This window comes from Australozyma saopauloensis, chromosome 2 (genome assembly GCF_035610405.1).
Source record: "Australozyma saopauloensis chromosome 2, complete sequence".
Classification (NCBI taxonomy): domain Eukaryota; kingdom Fungi; phylum Ascomycota; class Pichiomycetes; order Serinales; family Metschnikowiaceae; genus Australozyma; species Australozyma saopauloensis.
In genome coordinates this window covers 1,923,123-1,941,066 of record NC_086132.1, presented here as the reverse complement: position 1 = coordinate 1,941,066, position 17,944 = coordinate 1,923,123, and the positions used below count along the sequence as shown (strand labels likewise).

The following is a 17,944-nucleotide window of genomic DNA, read 5'->3' as shown; positions in this document are numbered from 1 at the left end:
GACTGGGGTGGATTTGCCATTCGTCTGGCACCTGCAGAATACAATGCTGGGGAAACACAAATTGGAGAGTGGAAAAAAGACTCGGAAGCACCACAAAGGAATTGAGGCAGGGTTTTCTTGATATATAAATCCATGAAATTTTGGAATATATGGAACAAGCGCTCGTTCTTAATTCTTGGGTATGGTAGATGTACCCGTCCCCATAAGGCGGTTGTATCTGCAGAATCCAGACGATGTGAAGTTAGCTGCAGCAACCTTTCACTTTACAATCCTACATGATACTACCTTAATTGTTTGTTTAGTTAATATGGAGAATCTGACGATTAATAGACTCCCTCGGCGTTGCTGACAACACAGCCCTCACCTCCGTTTCTGGCCACCAATTGACCAATGACAACAGCATCCTCGCCGGCTGCCTTAAGCTCAGCAAGAGCAGCATCAGCGTTTGACTTGTCAACGATGACAACCATACCGATACCAACGTTGAAGGTCTTCAACCAGTCAGCAACTGGGACTTGGCCTTGCTTTCCAAACCACTTGAAAATCTCAGGAACCTCCCATTTGCTCAAGTCAACTTGTGCCTGCAAATGCTTTGGCAAAGCACGTGGAATGTTCTCGACCAAACCTCCACCGGTGATGTGGGCCATTCCGAGCAACAATCCCTTCTTGACAGCTGGAAGCAATTGCTTCACGTAGATCTTAGTAGGGACCAAAAGCTCCTCACCAATGCTCTTACCACTGCTAGTCCATGGAGCAGTGGATTTGTAGTCAAGACCAGACTTGGTAATGATGTGACGAACCAAGGAGAAACCGTTGGAGTGAACACCATCAGACTTCAAACCAATCAAGACGTCACCCTCCTTCATGTTCTCAATCTTTGGCAAGATACCGGTCTTGGAGACAGCACCGACAGCGGTACCGTTGGTGTCATAGTGGCCCTCATCGTACATACCTGGCATCTCAGAGGTCTCACCACCAACCAAAGCACAGCCGGCAGTGATACATCCATCAGCGACACCAGTCACGAACTTAGCAGCGATGTTGACGTCAAGTTTTCCGGTAGCGAAGTAATCAAGGAAAATCAATGGCTCAGCACCTTGAACAACCAAGTCGTTGACGTTCATGGCGACCAAGTCAATACCAACAGTGTCGTGAATGTCCATGATTTGAGCAATTCTCAACTTGGTACCAACACCATCAGTGGCGGCAACCAACAAGGTGTCAGCACCATCGTATCCAGCGGCCTTCAAGTCGAACAAACCACCGAAACCACCAATGTCGGAGTCGGCACCAGTTCTAGCGGTGGACTTCACCTTGGCTTTAATCTGCTCAACCAACAAGTTACCGTTATCAACGGAAACACCAGCCTCAGCGTAGGTAGTACCACCGACGAGTTTTTCGGAGTCACGGAAGGCTCTGTGGGCAATGTCTGATCTGTTGTACTTCTTGTTGAAGGAGACATGGTCAACACCGACGTAAGCTTTGCTGACGGACTCCTTCAAAGTAGAAGCGGTAGCAGTAGAAGCGATGACTCTGCCACCAGCAGTGACAATACGGCCGTCCTTCTCGGCAGTTCCGGCGTGGAAAATGTAGGTGTCCTTTGGAGCATCGACAATGGTGATCTCGTCACCCTTGCCGTAAGCCTCTGGGTAGCCACCAGCGGCCATGACAACAGTGGTAGAGTAAGTGTTCTCCTTAGTACTAAGCGAGACAGAGTCCAATCTGTGCTCAGCAGCAGCCAACATGACCTGGGCCAAGTCAGTGTCGTCGGTCAACAATGGCAAAACGGTTTGGGTCTCTGGGTCACCGAATCTGACGTTGTACTCCAAGACCTTTGGCTCCTTGGTAGGGCTCAACATGATACCAGTGAACAAAACACCGCACATTGGCATACCATCCTTTCTCATACCATCAATGGTTGGTTTGATAATCTGCTCGTCGATCTTGGACAAGATTTCTGGAGTAGCGATTGGTGCTGGGGCGTAAGCACCCATACCACCGGTGTTAAGTCCGGAATCGCCATCACCAACACGCTTGTGGTCCTGGGCGGCAGGCAAGTTGAAGAAAGAGTAACCATCGGTGATGGTCAAGATAGACAACTCGTCACCCTCCAAGAACTCCTCGATGACAATCTCATCACCAGCAGCACCGAAGTTCTTGGCAACCATGATCTCGTCCAAGCCGGCCAAAGCCTCCTCGGTGGTCTGCGGAATCAAGACACCCTTACCGGCGGCGATACCGTCGGCCTTCAACACGATCTTGTAGTCAACCTCTTGGATGTGTTTTCTGGCCTCATCGACGCTGGTGAAGTTCTTGAACTTGGCCGTAGGAATGTTGTGCTTGTCCATGAAAGCCTTGGAGAAAGCCTTCGAGCCCTCCATGACGGCGGCCTTGGCGCTGGGGCCAAAGACTGGAATACCTACACTAGTGAAGACGGAAGTGATGCCGTCCACAAGAGGCTGCTCGGGGCCAGGAACAACCAAGCCAACATTGTGGTCGACGGCGAACTTTTGCAACTTGCCAAAGTCCTCAGGGTTGGCGGAGAGCTCAGGAACATTGACCACCTTGGAACCCAACGTAGAGGTACCTCCGTTACCGGGAGCCACGTAAATTTGAGAAACGCTGGCAGACTGGGCCAATCTCCAAGCAATGGCATGCTCTCTGCCTCCATTGCCGACGACGAGAATGTTTAAGCCAGACATAGTTGTGGTTTGTGTGATTGTGACTCGGATAACCGTAGTTAATTTTTTCGATGAGATGCGAGGGTGCTTGATACAGGTCGATAAGGTGATAGATGGTGCTTAACACATGGAGGTAATTAATTAGGAGAAGTGAGCTTTTTCGGTAATATTTTTTCTGCTTAGCATTTGTTCTTTTTAGTTGTTAGCAATTGTTATAGATTCTGTTTTGTAAGTGCATTGTTGTGTTGTTGAGCTTGTCTATTGTGAGTCTATTAGACTGTACAACATGATAGAAGTAGAAGATGCCGACAGAAATGGCACCGACTTTGATTCAATTCCAGAATGCATCAAGCCAAACAAAGCTTAGGGGTTCTGTTTTTGATGAAAGTAAAAAAATTTAACTTACCTCGAGGATCTAGCTCGAAGTGATACATATCAACGCAAACACCAATAACGCTCCAACCACATGAATTATCGTATTATGTACAAGATTATATAGCAACGTCACCGGTTCCCACAATACCCTCGAATTGGTACTTCTCCTCGCTGGGCAACTTGATCTCAGTACCCTCGGCGCTGATTGGAGAGTACATGTAGTATGAAATCAATGCATTCACCACGGCTCTGGTCTTGGCTTCGCCTAAGGAAGACCCAACACCCTCGCCCAACTTCTCCTTGCCTACGAAAGCTCCAGCCATGAAGATGGCATGCGATGACAAACGACCGGTCTCGGCTATGAGTCGTATTTCAAGGGGGTCTTCAAGACCCAACTTCTCACAAACTCTAGCCAACTCCATGGTAGGTCTGCTGAATTGGAACATCTCTTGCAAAGGCACCTTGCGCGACAAAATGTGGCTGTGAATAAAAGTCTTGGTGGCCTCTTCGCCGCAGTGGGTGTAAATACCACCGATGATAGCTCTCACAGAAGAAGCAAATGCCTCGGTCTCTCTGTGCACGAACTGATGAGTACTGTTGTTCATGGTTTGGAGCTCTTCGGCAGACAACTCGTGCACGCCAGTCTCCTCGGCCTTGAGCTCCTTCGATCTCTCGGAAAGATATCTCAAGCGGCCATACTGCAAGAACTCTGGTTCCTTAGCCAATGCCTTGTCCAATTTGGAAGAGCGGTCCACCTCAATTCCCCACGATCTACCGATTTCAGCTAAGACCTCGACTCCCATGTAGGCATCCACGGCAGCATTGTGCACTGGCATGGGAAGACGTGGGTATTTCAAGAGCAAGTGCTCCGAGATATAGTATGAAAGGAAAGTTTTACCCAAAGTGCTGAGACCGAAGTTGTTAGCCAACCCACCGAACTTATCCATGTTAAGCGCCTGGGATAACGTGGAGAATGTGTACTCTTGGGGCAATCTCAAACGAGAATGCAAGGCTGCCAACTGAGGCGACTGCAGTGCGGTAGATTCAGGCAATCTATGCGTGAAAACACTGTTTCTGTAGGAGCCATAGTCGGTAATACTATCGTATTTTGGACCAAGAGAGGTATCGAGTTGGGCAGTGTTATATGAAGCCACGGTAATACGTGTTGTGGCTGGAAGCCTTCTTGGGGCGAGACGCGAGTTTCTAAGTAATAGCCGCAACATTACCGGTGCTATGTTGGGTGTTGTGAAGGGGAAACTGCGGATTTCTAGCTTTTGGAGTGTCTGTATCTGAAAAACTTTCCTGAGGTTTGGGGTTCGGCACGACCCTGGAGTATTGGTGTATGAAACGAAGTAATTGATGTATGAAATCATTGATATAGAGTAAAGATATTTTTATAAGTGAGAGTTTTATTGTATATTAATTGTTTGGAACCCGAATTCTATTGCTTTTGCTTTGGGCATGAATGCTCAAAACATTAAGCGAGAGAACGAATTCTGCTCTGGTACCAAAAATATTGCACTTTAGATTGGCATCGGTTTAAACAGTCATATTCTATTCTTTTTTTGGTTCAAAACAGGTAAAGGTTTTATGCCACGAATGATAGGGAGGCGTACGAATGGTTGTCCATAAAGACCTGGCCCACTAGGCAAAAAGCCTATCACGCAGTACCAATCGCTTTAGTTGGAAGTTTAGTACTACCAAAAATGTAGAAATTTAGATTGTGCAAGATCGGGGGATGGAGCATTCGATAGCCCTGCCAACCATGAGTGCTGTAATCGCTGATGTTGATCGTCAGCCATCATTGAATTCACTTGGAGCATATTCAAAAAATTGAAAATAACTAATCAATCCAAGGTTAATCTTCACTGATTCAGGGTCTGCGGCCTCATAGAAGTCCCCTAGACCTAGAGAAAAGGAAGGAAGTATAAGACGCAGTTCAAGAAACAAATTTAGAAATATCAAAGATCAAAAATTTATGCCCTATCCAATCTGAATATTTCCAAATTTCACTAGAAGTGTCTTCTTTTTGGCCCAAGAATTATACCAACATTGACTCACCTGTAACCCGATCTCAAATTAGCCCGTCAATTACTCACTTACCCACTACTCACCATGGAGAAGAAAAATGTTCTAACACCATACATCAAGTCGCTTTTCCTACAGCGCCCAAACCTCACCCCGAATGATTTATCTCTTGTTCTTAGAGCGATCTTCAGAGACATACCGCTGGACGTTCAGACAGCAGCATTTCTTACTGCGTTGAGACTCAGAGGCTTGGATCATCAGCCTGAATTCATTGCTGCTGCTGCCCAAACCATCTTGGAGTTCTCTGATATTATCCCTCCCGCTCTTGTGGACCCAAAGGGATATATTGATATAGTCGGCACTGGAGGTGATGGTCAAGATACCTTTAACGTGAGCACTACTGCTGCCATTGTTGCCGCAGGTATGGGCCTCAAAGTCTGCAAGCACGGAGGAAAAGCGTCTACGTCCAAGTCGGGTTCGGGCGATTTGCTCAAGTGTCTTGGCCTTGACTTGTCTGTGGTCAACAAGACCACTACTCCCGAAATCGTAGCCTCTTCGCCATTCTGCTTTCTCTTCGCACCAGCATTTCACCCCGGCATGGCTAAAGTGGCGGCCATTAGAGCCCAACTAGGTGTGCCTACCATTTTCAACATCCTCGGACCGCTTTTGAACCCAATTCCAATTAGAGCCCGTATTCTCGGTGTCTACTCCGAAGAATTGGGAGAGTCTTACGCAAAAGCTTCTGCAGAGTTGGCTAAAACCTCTCCGGTGCCTGTAAGAACAATGGTTGTATTTGGAGAGGTGGGGCTTGACGAGATCTCTCCCATTGGTTCCACCAAATGTTGGAACATTTCACCAGAGGGTGAGATCACTAAGTTTACGATTAGTCCTAGCGATTTTAAATTAGGCCAACATAGCTTGGATGCTGTCAGAAGTGGCACTCCACAAGAAAACGCCGAGGTATTGCTTCATATCTTGCACCAAGACCTTCCGTTGTATGAGGTGAAAAAGAAGGATCTGCACCCATTAATTGACTACATCCTCATGAACTCGGCTGCAGTGGCAGTCGTGGCGGGCCTCTGTGAGACATGGGAGGAGGGTGTCGAACTTGCACGCGAGTCTATTGTCTCTGGAAACGCGGCACTTGCTCTTGAGACTTTCAAAGGCTCGATTTCAAAGTTCATTTCGGACTCTGATTAATTTATATACGAGGCAATCGTATTGGCTTTAGAAGGTAGCTGTATTGTAGACTTAATGTACAAATAGAACAAATCCGTTGTATGAAGAAAGTGTAGTCACTTTCAGGACAGATCTTTGCAATTTCCAGATTGTATTACATAGCTGATTTGAATTTTGCTCATATCACTATGATACCCCTGTCTGACTTAAAAACTATCTCGTAATAGAAGCGCAAATGGCAGCCTCCATCTCTATTCAAAAGTCAAGAAATAATTTGAAAGGTTTTCGTTTTGACATATTTACAAAAAAATCACTTATTGGTTTGTCACTTTCATTTTATTCGTGCTCTCGATGTCTAGCCTAGGCCTGCACCCAGAGCCTTACTCCACCAACCACATCTTCAGCTTTTGTCACTACTGTCAACAACAAAATGGCACACGCCCCAAAGATCAACATCTACGCGATGAGTGCGATGGGCTCCGTCGTGCTCATCTACGCATGGCTCAAATCCCCCATCAAGTACAAGTGGGCTTCTGAGAATAGAATCAGTCCTAAGGCTGACTTGGCCTGGAGAGAGGGTGCCCAACAATGGTTGGACAAGAACTAGCAAATTCATACTACATTATAAAATAAACGCATATTCGAATACCTTTGTAGAAAAAGTACCGTAGATTCTGACTTAATTCAGTATTAGGTGGGCTCAGTCAACTTCAGCGCAGGGAGTGCTACGGTTGGTCTGAACTAGGCTTTTTGTTGGCCGAAAGCTTTCAGCAAGTTGATCGAGTCAACCTCATGATTCAGGTTTGGATCGCGACAATGATATGCCCTGGTTGTCACTTGAATGGAGACGATTTGGGAATGCAATGGGCATCTTTCCACAAATATCTGAATGAGCAAATGATCATGGATTTACAACTGAAACTGCTATAACCCTGTGACCTTCCATTATTTTTAACATTTCTAGACAATTTATTGCTTGTCATTAGTATCTACTTGAACACTCTTCGGCTAGACAATCGTCTCAAGCCTGTTACGTGACACTCAGTTTGAGAATTGAATGTCTACATTGAATCTATAAATTATTTTACCCCGACTTCAAATCACTTAATTGTATGGCTTCTGCGTCCTTTGGCTGAAGTTTCGATAAGTCGTGCTCCCATTTCAAGAAGCACCAGAGCCATCTCCGGAAAATTTCCAAAGTCTCTAAAATTAGATACCCAAGCAGTAGGAAGTTGTATCCGAAAAGAAAATTTCCCACACGATGTCTAAGCCCGAGCTCGATCTCTGTTTCAACAATGACAAACATCTTGAAGAACCAAATGAACCGCAACACGAAGTCAATGAAAATGATAAAGAAGTAAATGGCACGGCGTCCAAATACAAGACGTCCCGCACGAAGAGGTTCGTAATGTCTTCTAGACTTGTAAAATTCAAACAAGCCGTAGCCCCAGTCCATACGGACGTCCCAGACGAACAGATATAGAGAGCTGACTGTCGATGAAATATACCACCAATTGTTTAGCCTGTCGAGACTGTCTGTGGTTGTCTCACCCGTGGATGCAAGTCTCAGCATATTCAATTTGATCAACATGTTCACCAAAATGGGTCCAAGCAGTGCGGCGTACTTGAAAAAGTTAAATAATTGTTGCCTTTGATTGCAAACTTTGTATTCATAGTAACACTGCTTCATTCTCACGAGCTGTGGAAAGGCCAACACAAGCGCTTCAACACGGGTATTGTACAGCGAATCTGATGTGACAAAAGTGATCCAAATAAAGCACATTAGATCATTGAGCACTTTAGCGTAAGATGTGAGTGTATCAGAGAAGAAAATGTCATTTGTGCGCATCGTAGCCGAGTTGATGTTGCCAATCAAGATACGCTTGATAGAGCTGTGAACTCTTTGCTGTCCAATGGTCTTTCCGGGACGAAACACGACATAAAACGAATACACGGTAATGAAAAGGAAAAGAAGGTTCACAATTGGCGCGAATAAAAAGAAATCAGGAGAAATCACTGCCTTGCATAGCCAATAGCACACCAATGAGAATGCAAGTGCAGAGAATAGTTTCGATCCGGTCGCCTTGATGCCTAGTAGAAGAGACAGGTTTTCCTTGAGTTCAGCAGGAATGATGGTCGCCAGCTCACCATACACAAGGCCTGTGTTTTGTCCGTCTAGGGCATAGTTGTGGCTCGAGTATGAGAGGTCTAAAAGGGCTAGACAGTTGACATCATACACACGATAGCATACCCAGACCATGGCATACCAAAGATGGACTCCCAATTGAAATAGAAGAGCCACCCGAAAGGGCAAAGGTAGCACCTCGTTTAGCGATGTTTCGGCGAGTTTGGCCATTATGGTAGGGTAGTTGATGGGGTGCAGAACACACGTATACAAAGAAGGTAGTCTCGGCGAAAAGTGGAATGTACACCAAGCAAATACAGATAAGGAATCAATGGCTGCGAATTATACTACAGAGAGACGAGGTTCAAAAATTGAACCACTCATCGTATACCTCAACATTGTCGTCTCTTGTAAGGTAGATACGTCAGCACACATAGAGCAGGTGTTTTGACTATACTTCGTCTGAACGAACATGATACATCAAAAAATACTCCGGTGGTGAATCTTTTTGCATTCAAACGGCGGTGGGCCATCTGAATAGATAATAGATCAACACTTAAAGCTAAGACATACCAGCGGAATATTGATAAGGTGGAACATCCGCTAATACGTGATAATTTTCAGCGATTTACAAATTTTACGATTACAGAGAGAGATAAGGCTTCAGACACGAAGATCGTGTAAGTTTTTTAATCATAGGTGATCATGATTAGCATGGAAAACATCACTAGCCACTAGAGAATCAACTCAATGTTCTGCTGATGTTAGTTGAAGCTCAAAAGAGAGAATAAATATTACTATCAGAATTTTCAGTGTTTGGCTAAGTCGAATCGGTCATAGTCCTGAAGAGGAGCCTCCGTCTGGGGCGACAGTGGTCATCACAGTAATTTTGGTAGGCACATACTATTTAAAATCTACGGGACCATCTCCAGACAGTCGCGAAGGTTTCAATGTGGTTGTAAGCGAAGCGAATTTGTCTCTTTAAATATGTTCGTGAGATGGCTGTTACCCGCCCCGAGGGTATTCAATGTGAAAAAAAAGAGTAAAATAATTAGTGAAGAAATGTAAATTAATAAAATACGGACACTCAAAAAAATCCGCTTCTATATCAAAGATGCTTCGAATCTCGCAATTCTTCAATTATGCAATGATTTCTCGCAGTAGGATTTGGTTTGTGCTCCGTCAAATGCAGCAAAACATGCTGGGGTAATTCGGGGTGTTGAACAATTCAAATAAAATAAGTAAGAAAAAAATTAGCTCAATTTGATCTCTTTTATGGAACTAGTTCTCAACTATCTTTTAGCTTATGCTCCATTATTACCAATCTGAAGGACCCTATATAATGCTTAACTGTTTATCTAGGTATAGAAATTTGATATAGTGATTAGTGAGGTGAACTAATCACTGATGATACTTCATTCATTAAATTCTTCTATTAGCGAGGTCTTGGTATCGTTTCATGCCCGCATGTTCCTCAAGACTCACCATCGATTTGGAAAACTGCCCGATTTTGACAGTTGAGATATCAAACTTAAATTAACCGTAGGTTTATAAATCTTGGTGAAGAGTAAATCTCTATGGAGTGAAAAACAAAGAATCGCTTACGTGAATTAATCTTAAAATCAGTTTGCGTGATATACAGCAGAAACATCTTCTATTTGCCCATGAACTGTTTGAATATAGTTGAAAGCTTGACAAATGTACATGAATAAAAACGAGCATTTCCAATTGTCAAAAAAACATCATTCACATATAAACATAAACAGTTCAAACTTCAACTATAGTCACCGATTGGCTATTCTATTGTAAAGACTCCATCACCCCCAAGTAATTTAATTGAATAAGAGAGATGCATCTAGCAATTGCTACTTCTTACATCTGACCAAGAGGCAATCATGCAGCGATAATGGGCAACAATGATGTAGTGACGTCCACCTCTCTTGTTTTAGCTACAATGACATTGTACAATTCTTAGTTGCAAAAGCCTTTATTTATCTCAAAACATATTAAATCTGTTATGAATATACCCAATATGGATATCCTTCATCTAGTGCATTTTCTATAAACGCATTTTATTAATAAGCTGGCCCCAAACCCTAACATTCAGTGCGAGATCGGGAGCAAAGTCGTGCTAACTCACAGGTTTTGGACGCGTCTCCTGCACCGCGAGCGCGTGTGTGACGGAAAGCTCGCGTCTATGGCGGAAAGCTCGCGTGTGTGGCGGATCAATGAACGCGCGTTGTTATGGTCTTCGCTTAGTTATATAAGAGGGACACGCGCCAATTTTTCTCTCTCCTCTTTTTTCCTCGAAACGGTACAAGCTTTCTCATATCCGTGATGTTCGTGTTTAAAAGAGATGGCCGCAAAGAGCCAGTGCGGTTCGACAAAATCACTGCCAGAATCCAGCGATTGTGCTACGGTCTCGACAGTGACCACGTTGATTGTGTGGCGGTTACTCAAAGAGTTATCTCTGGTGTCTACCAGGGTGTGAACACCATCGAGTTGGACAACTTGGCCGCTGAAACTGCTGCCTACATGACTACCATCCACCCCGACTACGCAATTTTGGCTGCCAGAATTGCTGTGTCTAACTTGCACAAACAGACCACCAAGCAATTCTCCCAGGTTGCTAAAATCTTGTTTGAGTACATCAACCCAAAGACCGGCAACCACGCCCCCATGATCTCTCAGGAAACTTACGACATCATCTGTAAGAACGCTGACGAGTTGAACTCTGCTATTGTCTACGACCGTGACTTCAACTACAATTACTTCGGTTTCAAGACCTTGGAGAGATCTTACTTACTTCGTGTCAATGGCAAAGTCGCCGAGAGACCTCAACATTTGCTCATGAGAGTTGCCGTTGGTATTCATGGCAGTGACATTGAGCGCGTCATTGAAACATACAACTTGATGTCGCAAAGATACTTCACTCACGGTTCCCCAACCTTGTTCAACGCTGGTACTCCTTCTCCACAGATGTCTTCTTGTTTCCTCGTGGCCATGAAAGATGACTCCATTGAAGGTATCTATGACACTTTGAAGACCTGTGCTTTGATCTCCAAGAGTGCTGGTGGTATCGGTTTACACATCCACAATATCAGAGCTACTGGTTCTTACATTGCTGGTACTAATGGTACCTCCAATGGTATTATCCCAATGGTGCGTGTGTTCAACAACACCGCTCGTTACGTTGACCAAGGTGGTAATAAGAGACCTGGTGCTTTTGCTCTCTACTTGGAACCATGGCACGCTGACATTTTCGACTTCATTGACATCAGAAAGAACCACGGTAAAGAAGAAATCAGAGCAAGAGACTTGTTCCCAGCTCTTTGGATTGCCGATTTGTTCATGAAGAGAGTCGAGCAAAATGCTGACTGGACTTTGTTCTCTCCTAACGAGGTTCCTGGTTTGAGTGATTGTTACGGTGACGAGTTTGAGGAGTTATACGAAAAGTACGAGAGAGAGGGTAAGGGTGTCACTGTTGTCAAGGCTCAAAAGCTTTGGTATGCTATTTTGGAGGCACAAACCGAGACTGGTACTCCTTTCATGTTGTACAAGGATGCTTGTAACAAAAAGACAAACCAGAAGAACTTGGGTATCATCAAGTCCTCTAACTTGTGTTGTGAAATTGTCGAATACTCTTCTCCTGATGAAGTTGCTGTTTGTAACTTGGCTTCCATTGCTTTGCCATCTTTCCTCGAAAAGACTGCTACTACTTCCTCGTATGACTTTGAGAAATTGCACGAGGTTACCAAAGTCGTTACTAGAAACTTGAACAGAATCATTGACCGTAACTTCTATCCCGTTCCAGAGGCAAAGAGATCCAACATGCGTAACAGACCAATTGCCCTTGGTGTGCAAGGTCTTGCCGACACTTTCATGGCATTAAGATTACCATTTGACTCCCAAGAAGCTAAGGAATTGAACATTCAAATTTTCGAGACCATTTATCATGCTGCTGTCGAGTCTTCCATTGAGCTCGCCGCTGAGGAAGGACCTTATGAGTCTTACGAAGGTTCTCCAGCTTCTCAGGGTTTGTTGCAATACGACTTGTGGGACAGAAAGCCATCTGAATTGTGGGACTGGGACACCTTGAAGCAAAACTTGGCTAAGCATGGTCTTAGAAACTCTTTGCTTGTGGCTCCAATGCCCACTGCCTCTACTTCCCAAATCTTGGGTAACAACGAATGTTTCGAGCCTTACACTTCTAACATCTACTCTAGAAGAGTTCTTGCTGGTGAGTTCCAAATCGTCAACCCTCACATGTTGAAGGATTTGGTTGACTTGGGTATTTGGAACGACGCCATGAAGAACAACATCATTGCCAACAATGGCTCCATTCAATCTTTGCCAAATGTTCCAGATGAGATCAAGGCATTGTACAAGACCGTTTGGGAGATTTCTCAAAAGCATATCATTGACATGGCCGCTGACAGAGCCGCCTTCATCGACCAGTCCCAATCATTGAACATCCACATCAAGGATCCTACAATGGGTAAATTGACCTCCATGCATTTCTATGGATGGAAGAAGGGATTGAAGACTGGTATGTACTATTTAAGAACACAGGCCGCCGCTGCCGCCATCCAGTTCACTGTTGACCAAAACTCTGTCGACGCAGCAGGAAAGAGCATAGCATCTCTTGACAAACTCATCCAAAGAAAGTACGTGGCCAAAACGTCGACCAGAAGCGGGACTTCGTCGCCAAACTATGCTTCGCCTCAAGTTGAGGCAAGAGCATTGTCTACTGATCCAACCTCTTTGGAGAGTTCTTTGAACGAATTGCAGCTTTCTGAGAACAAGGAAGGTGAGCAAAAAGACGGTGACATTTTCAGCTCCGCAGCGATTGCATGCGCCATTAACAATCCCGAATCGTGCACTATGTGTTCCGGTTAAGTGGTTGACGGCTGTTCTTCATTTTTGTTAAGGATCGGTTTTTATATAATGTTAAAGAAATAGTAATTTAAGTGAAAAAGAAAGAGAAATGTAGTTGTGTAACTTCATCAATGTTTCGAATGTTCACATGTCTCTCGATAATCTGGCCTCAGCTCAGTAGCGAAAATCGTGAAGGACGAGCATGTAGTCATTCTTGAACATACTGAGTTGCAACTTCGCAGAAATTGATTACAAACTGTAAAAAAAATTGGTGCATACTTCATTCATGAATTAGCCGTTACCTTTGGAAAATTGAGAAAATTGAGTAGGTTCAAGCTCAAATTTTGAACAGTGAGCAATTTTTTAACGAAGTGAGAAATCAAGATATACCTCATCTTGAATCTTATCTCCTACCAACAATGTCACAATTGAGAGGAGGAGGAGGTCTTCAGAACTATTTCATTGCAACATAGGCTTCCCCTTATCTATTCATGTGACATTATCGAAGATCAATACTATTTGGGAATGTCAGATAGGCATATGAGACCAATCTTGATTCCAGATTTTAAATCAGAAGTGAAGGCATCGGTTGTTGCCGTACAACCCAGGTGTGGAAACTGTATACCGCTGCTGCACCTCGGACCTAACGCATACAAAACAAGAAATACTCGACACATGAATGCCACACGCCGAAGGGGCATTTAAACCCGTACGGCGCCTGGTTAGAAAAAGATTCTACCAAACACATGATCAAGGCAATAATTCTTTGTACATTTGGGGATGTGCGCCTTCGAAGCGGAAAATTGAAGCTTCCGAGACTCACTCTTGTGACCTAAATCATGATAGAAGAAGGAGGAAATACTTCACCGTAGAAACAAAATTTCGCTTTAGAATAGTCAAGATTTTCCGTTATCCATCAAATCGAACATCGACCATTAATTACCCCAATGGAGCAAGTGTCTCTCTTTCGAACTCTGAAAAATTGAGAACATCCCTGCGCATGAGGCTCGGTTCGGGTATTTTGTAGAGGTTGCGCAAATTAGCCGATATCGCGCCTCAGATTTTCGTTGCGGCTTGAGGCTCAAGTGAAATTAGTCGCTTCGAGTAATCAAGCCCCCCTTAAAACTTTTCTAGGTCTCTTTGATTATCCTGATGAGGGGAGTTTGCGGCGCGCAGCTTCGTTCCTGAGCCGTTAGGGTGACAGAGACACTAGTCGGGCTAAACTAAGTAGGTGCCTGTGTGTAGCTCTGACAGGTCGGGGTGCCGCACAACCAAAGGGCGTAGAAGGAATCCCGAAACCGGAGGCTTTCTGCAACGCAAATTATGACATTCCTCACCTCACGAGATACTGAGGTATCGCCTGCAACACAATTGATGGAGTTCAGAATAGAAGATAGAAGCGTACATCTAAAGTCGTTAGCGTTAGGGATGCATTTCTCACTTCTGCAGGAGAAACGTAGTATCCGGCATTTGGCCCTGAGAACGAAGACGGGATAGCCCATTAGCCCTCTGTGCATTGCTTGCGACACACAGTCTTCGGTAAATTGATAAGAGCTCCATGTCAGAATATGGAGCCGCATGTCCATTTAGCCAATGGTTTCCATATCGATGAGTAAAAGAGTGCCGCCGCTCGAGTTCCATGACCTAGATGACTCAGGTTGAGTCTGGCTTGATCTTTTGCGCACCACATCGACAGTAGGACAATAGAAGATAGAATTGTTGGAGAAAGCAGTTTTTTGTTTGAAGTTATCAGAACGCAGTTCTATCTTAGGGCCACTTTTAGTCTCTTTTGGTCGTTCTCCGCTTTTTGGAACCAAATATCCCAGGTTGTAACCATGCATCCTGCACTGGTGGAGAAGTGCACATACATTGTCGTTCTGTTTGGCCAGGGCACCTAATGACCTGATGAAGCTCCACAAATGGCACCCGATGAAATGTATATAAATGATCTTGTTGCCGTTATCGAGGAAAAATCTATTGTAAAAATTTCGACCCTCGAGCCCAAAGACTCCATAGATCCCAATCCACTTTATTTATTTGGTAGTGTTCTTGGCTCCTCAGCGGCTATTATCATAACTTGAATTTCACAAAATGTCCAAGATAAAAAGTTTTTTTCGGGAATCCGATCTTGAAAAGAAAAACTCCGGAGACGATGTCGTCGAAGGGCTTTCGGTAGTGCAGTCGCAAGAGTTTGACCCAGTCGATGAGGCAATAGCCGCCAAGATCACTCATGACGACTATGCTGGTATCCTAGTCGAAGATGACTCCCCATATCCAGAGGTTAGAGCTTCGGTTCCGCCCACCGATGACCCAGAAATTCCACAGAACACCATTCGTATGTGGGTCTTGGGTTTCATTTTGACCACGTTGGGCTGTGGTATGAACACTTTGTTCAGTTTCCATTCCCCATCCTTCTCGATCACAACTTATGTCACCTCCATCATCGCATACCCCCTCGGTAAGGCATGGGAATTTGCTGTCCCCAATGTCAGTATCTTCGGATTGCCTTTGAATCCCGGTCCATTCAACTTGAAGGAGCACACCATCATCACCATTATGGGATCTGTGTCTTTCGGAGGTGGAGCTGCTTATGCCACCGATATTCTCACAGCTCAGAACAGATTCTACAACTCCGATTTTGGAGTTGGATTTGCTATCTGCGCCATCTTATCTACCCAAGTCATTGGTTTCTCACTTGCTGGCTTGGCACGTAAGGTTTTGGTCGATGCGCCATCTGCCATTTGGCCAGCTAACTTGGTCACTGCAACTTTCTTGACCAATATTCACATCAATGAGAACCATAAAGTCGGAAACTGGAAAATCTCCAGATTTGCTTTCTTCGGCATAGTGGCTATCTCTTACTTCTGCTGGAACTTCTTTCCAAACTATATCTTCACCGCCTTGTCTTACTTCGCATGGCCAACTTGGATTGCACCCAACAACACCGTGGTGAATCAAATCTTTGGTGCTTCATCCGGTATGGGACTCATGCCAATCACCTTTGACTGGAACCAAATCGCAGGTTACATCGGTTCGCCTTTGATTCCACCTGCATCGGCCATTGCAACCATCGCTGTATCGATTATTGTCATCTTTTGGGGTGTTGTTCCTGCAGTGTACTGGACCAACACTTGGTATTCGAAGTACTTGCCATTTTCAGCCAGTGGATCATATGACAGATACCAACAGAGTTACAATGTCTCCAAGATCGTCAACAAAAAGACCTTGACCTTCGATGAACAGGCATACAAAGAGTACTCGCCTTTGTTCATTTCTTCAACATTTGCTATCTCTTATGGATTGTCTTTTGCCGCAATCATTGCCACTTTGGCCCACACTATTTGCTTCCATAGTAAGGACATCTATCAACAGGTGATGCAAAAGGAGAAACCAGATGTGCACTTGCGCTTGATGAGACAAAACTATAAAAACATCCCAGAATGGTGGTACGGAGTTGTCTTCCTCGTTTCTTTGGCATTGTCGATCGTGACTATCAGAGTATGGAGCACAGAGATGCCCGTTTGGTCTTTGTTTGTTGCGCTCGCAATTGCAATCATCTTTTTGTTACCTGTCGGTATCATTTTCTCTTTGACTAATATTTCCGTCGGATTGAATGTTGTCACTGAGTTTATCATTGGTTACATGGTTCCAGGTAAGCCTTTGGCTATGATGTTCTTCAAGACATTTGGTTACATCACTAACAGTCAAGCCGTTTCGTTTGCCCAAGACATGAAGTTGGGCCACTACATGAAGATTGACCCTCGTCTTCTTTTCTGGGCTCAGATGCTTGCAACAATCTGGGGAAGTTTGGTGCAGATTGGTGTCATGAGATGGGCCTACGGTGCCATCGACAACCTTTGTTCACCTCATCAAAGCTCTGGTTACACTTGTCCTAATGGTAGAGTTTTCTTCAGTGCCTCCTTGATTTGGGGAGCTATTGGCCCATCAAGAATGTTCAGTCATGGTTCCTTGTATAATTCCACCCTTTATTTCTTTCTCTTAGGCCTTTTGCCAGTCGTCAATTGGGCTATTTTGAAAAAGTGGCCAAACTCCAAAATCAGATGGTTGAACTGGCCTGTTTTCTTCTCTGGTACCGGATACATCCCACCAGCAACACCATACAACTACGCCAACTATTGCGCAGTTGGCTTGTTCTTCGGCTGGTTTGTTAAGAGAAAGTGGACTCACTGGTACTTTAAGTATAACTACTCCCTTTCTGCCGGTTTGGACATCGGTCTTGCTTATTCCACTTTGATTATTTTCTTGTGTTTGCAGTTGACCAACACCAACTTCCCAGCTTGGTGGGGAAATGATGTCGTGAACTCAACTCTTGACACGAACATCGAGACCTGGTCATATGTCTTACAAGAGGGACAATCCTTTGGACCAAGCACTTGGTAATGTATGTGGGCACCTGTGAATAGTTTATGTAAATGCTCAAATTGTTTAATATCACGAATCAACGATCAAATTTTTGAAAGCAATACTATTGCCGATACAATGTATTTTCTTGCACTTTTGGTTTTAGTCAATCACACTATGTCCGAACATATAGATTCTATAGATTATAAATTGTTTGGCATTTGAGTAGCTTTGTCTAATTAGAGCGAAGAAAAGAAAAATCTTCTTTGAAAACCGGTGCAATTATTTACCGCGATTTCACAGCGCCATCAGCAAG

General features: G+C 44.3%; 6 protein-coding genes across 6 annotated transcripts; 3 read left to right on the top strand and 3 right to left on the bottom strand.

Annotated features, from left to right (window-relative positions):
• Positions 1-323: 323 nt before the first annotated feature.
• PUMCH_002076 (uncharacterized protein) lies at positions 324-2,702 on the bottom strand (the record flags this gene model as incomplete). The annotated part of the gene is made up of 1 exon (XM_063021098.1): positions 324-2,702. One exon carries the CDS (start codon positions 2,700-2,702, stop codon positions 324-326), a length of 2,379 nt encoding a protein of 792 aa, XP_062877168.1.
• Positions 2,703-3,172: 470 nt separating this feature from the next.
• PUMCH_002075 (uncharacterized protein) lies at positions 3,173-4,429 on the bottom strand (the record flags this gene model as incomplete). Its single annotated transcript, XM_063021097.1, has 1 exon — positions 3,173-4,429. The coding sequence occupies one exon, from the start codon at positions 4,427-4,429 to the stop codon at positions 3,173-3,175; it is 1,257 nt and encodes a 418-aa protein (XP_062877167.1).
• A 742-nt stretch (positions 4,430-5,171) lies between these two features.
• On the top strand, positions 5,172-6,284 carry PUMCH_002074 (uncharacterized protein; the record flags this gene model as incomplete). The annotated part of the gene is made up of 1 exon (XM_063021096.1): positions 5,172-6,284. One exon carries the CDS (start codon positions 5,172-5,174, stop codon positions 6,282-6,284), a length of 1,113 nt encoding a protein of 370 aa, XP_062877166.1.
• Positions 6,285-7,347: 1,063 nt separating this feature from the next.
• Positions 7,348-8,619, bottom strand: PUMCH_002073 (uncharacterized protein; the record flags this gene model as incomplete). The annotated part of the gene is made up of 1 exon (XM_063021095.1): positions 7,348-8,619. The coding sequence occupies one exon, from the start codon at positions 8,617-8,619 to the stop codon at positions 7,348-7,350; it is 1,272 nt and encodes a 423-aa protein (XP_062877165.1).
• Positions 8,620-10,725: 2,106 nt separating this feature from the next.
• On the top strand, positions 10,726-13,287 carry PUMCH_002072 (uncharacterized protein; the record flags this gene model as incomplete). Its single annotated transcript, XM_063021094.1, has 1 exon — positions 10,726-13,287. One exon carries the CDS (start codon positions 10,726-10,728, stop codon positions 13,285-13,287), a length of 2,562 nt encoding a protein of 853 aa, XP_062877164.1.
• Positions 13,288-15,357: 2,070 nt separating this feature from the next.
• PUMCH_002071 (uncharacterized protein) lies at positions 15,358-17,667 on the top strand (the record flags this gene model as incomplete). Its single annotated transcript, XM_063021093.1, has 1 exon — positions 15,358-17,667. The coding sequence occupies one exon, from the start codon at positions 15,358-15,360 to the stop codon at positions 17,665-17,667; it is 2,310 nt and encodes a 769-aa protein (XP_062877163.1).
• Between the last annotated feature and the right edge of the window lie 277 nt (positions 17,668-17,944).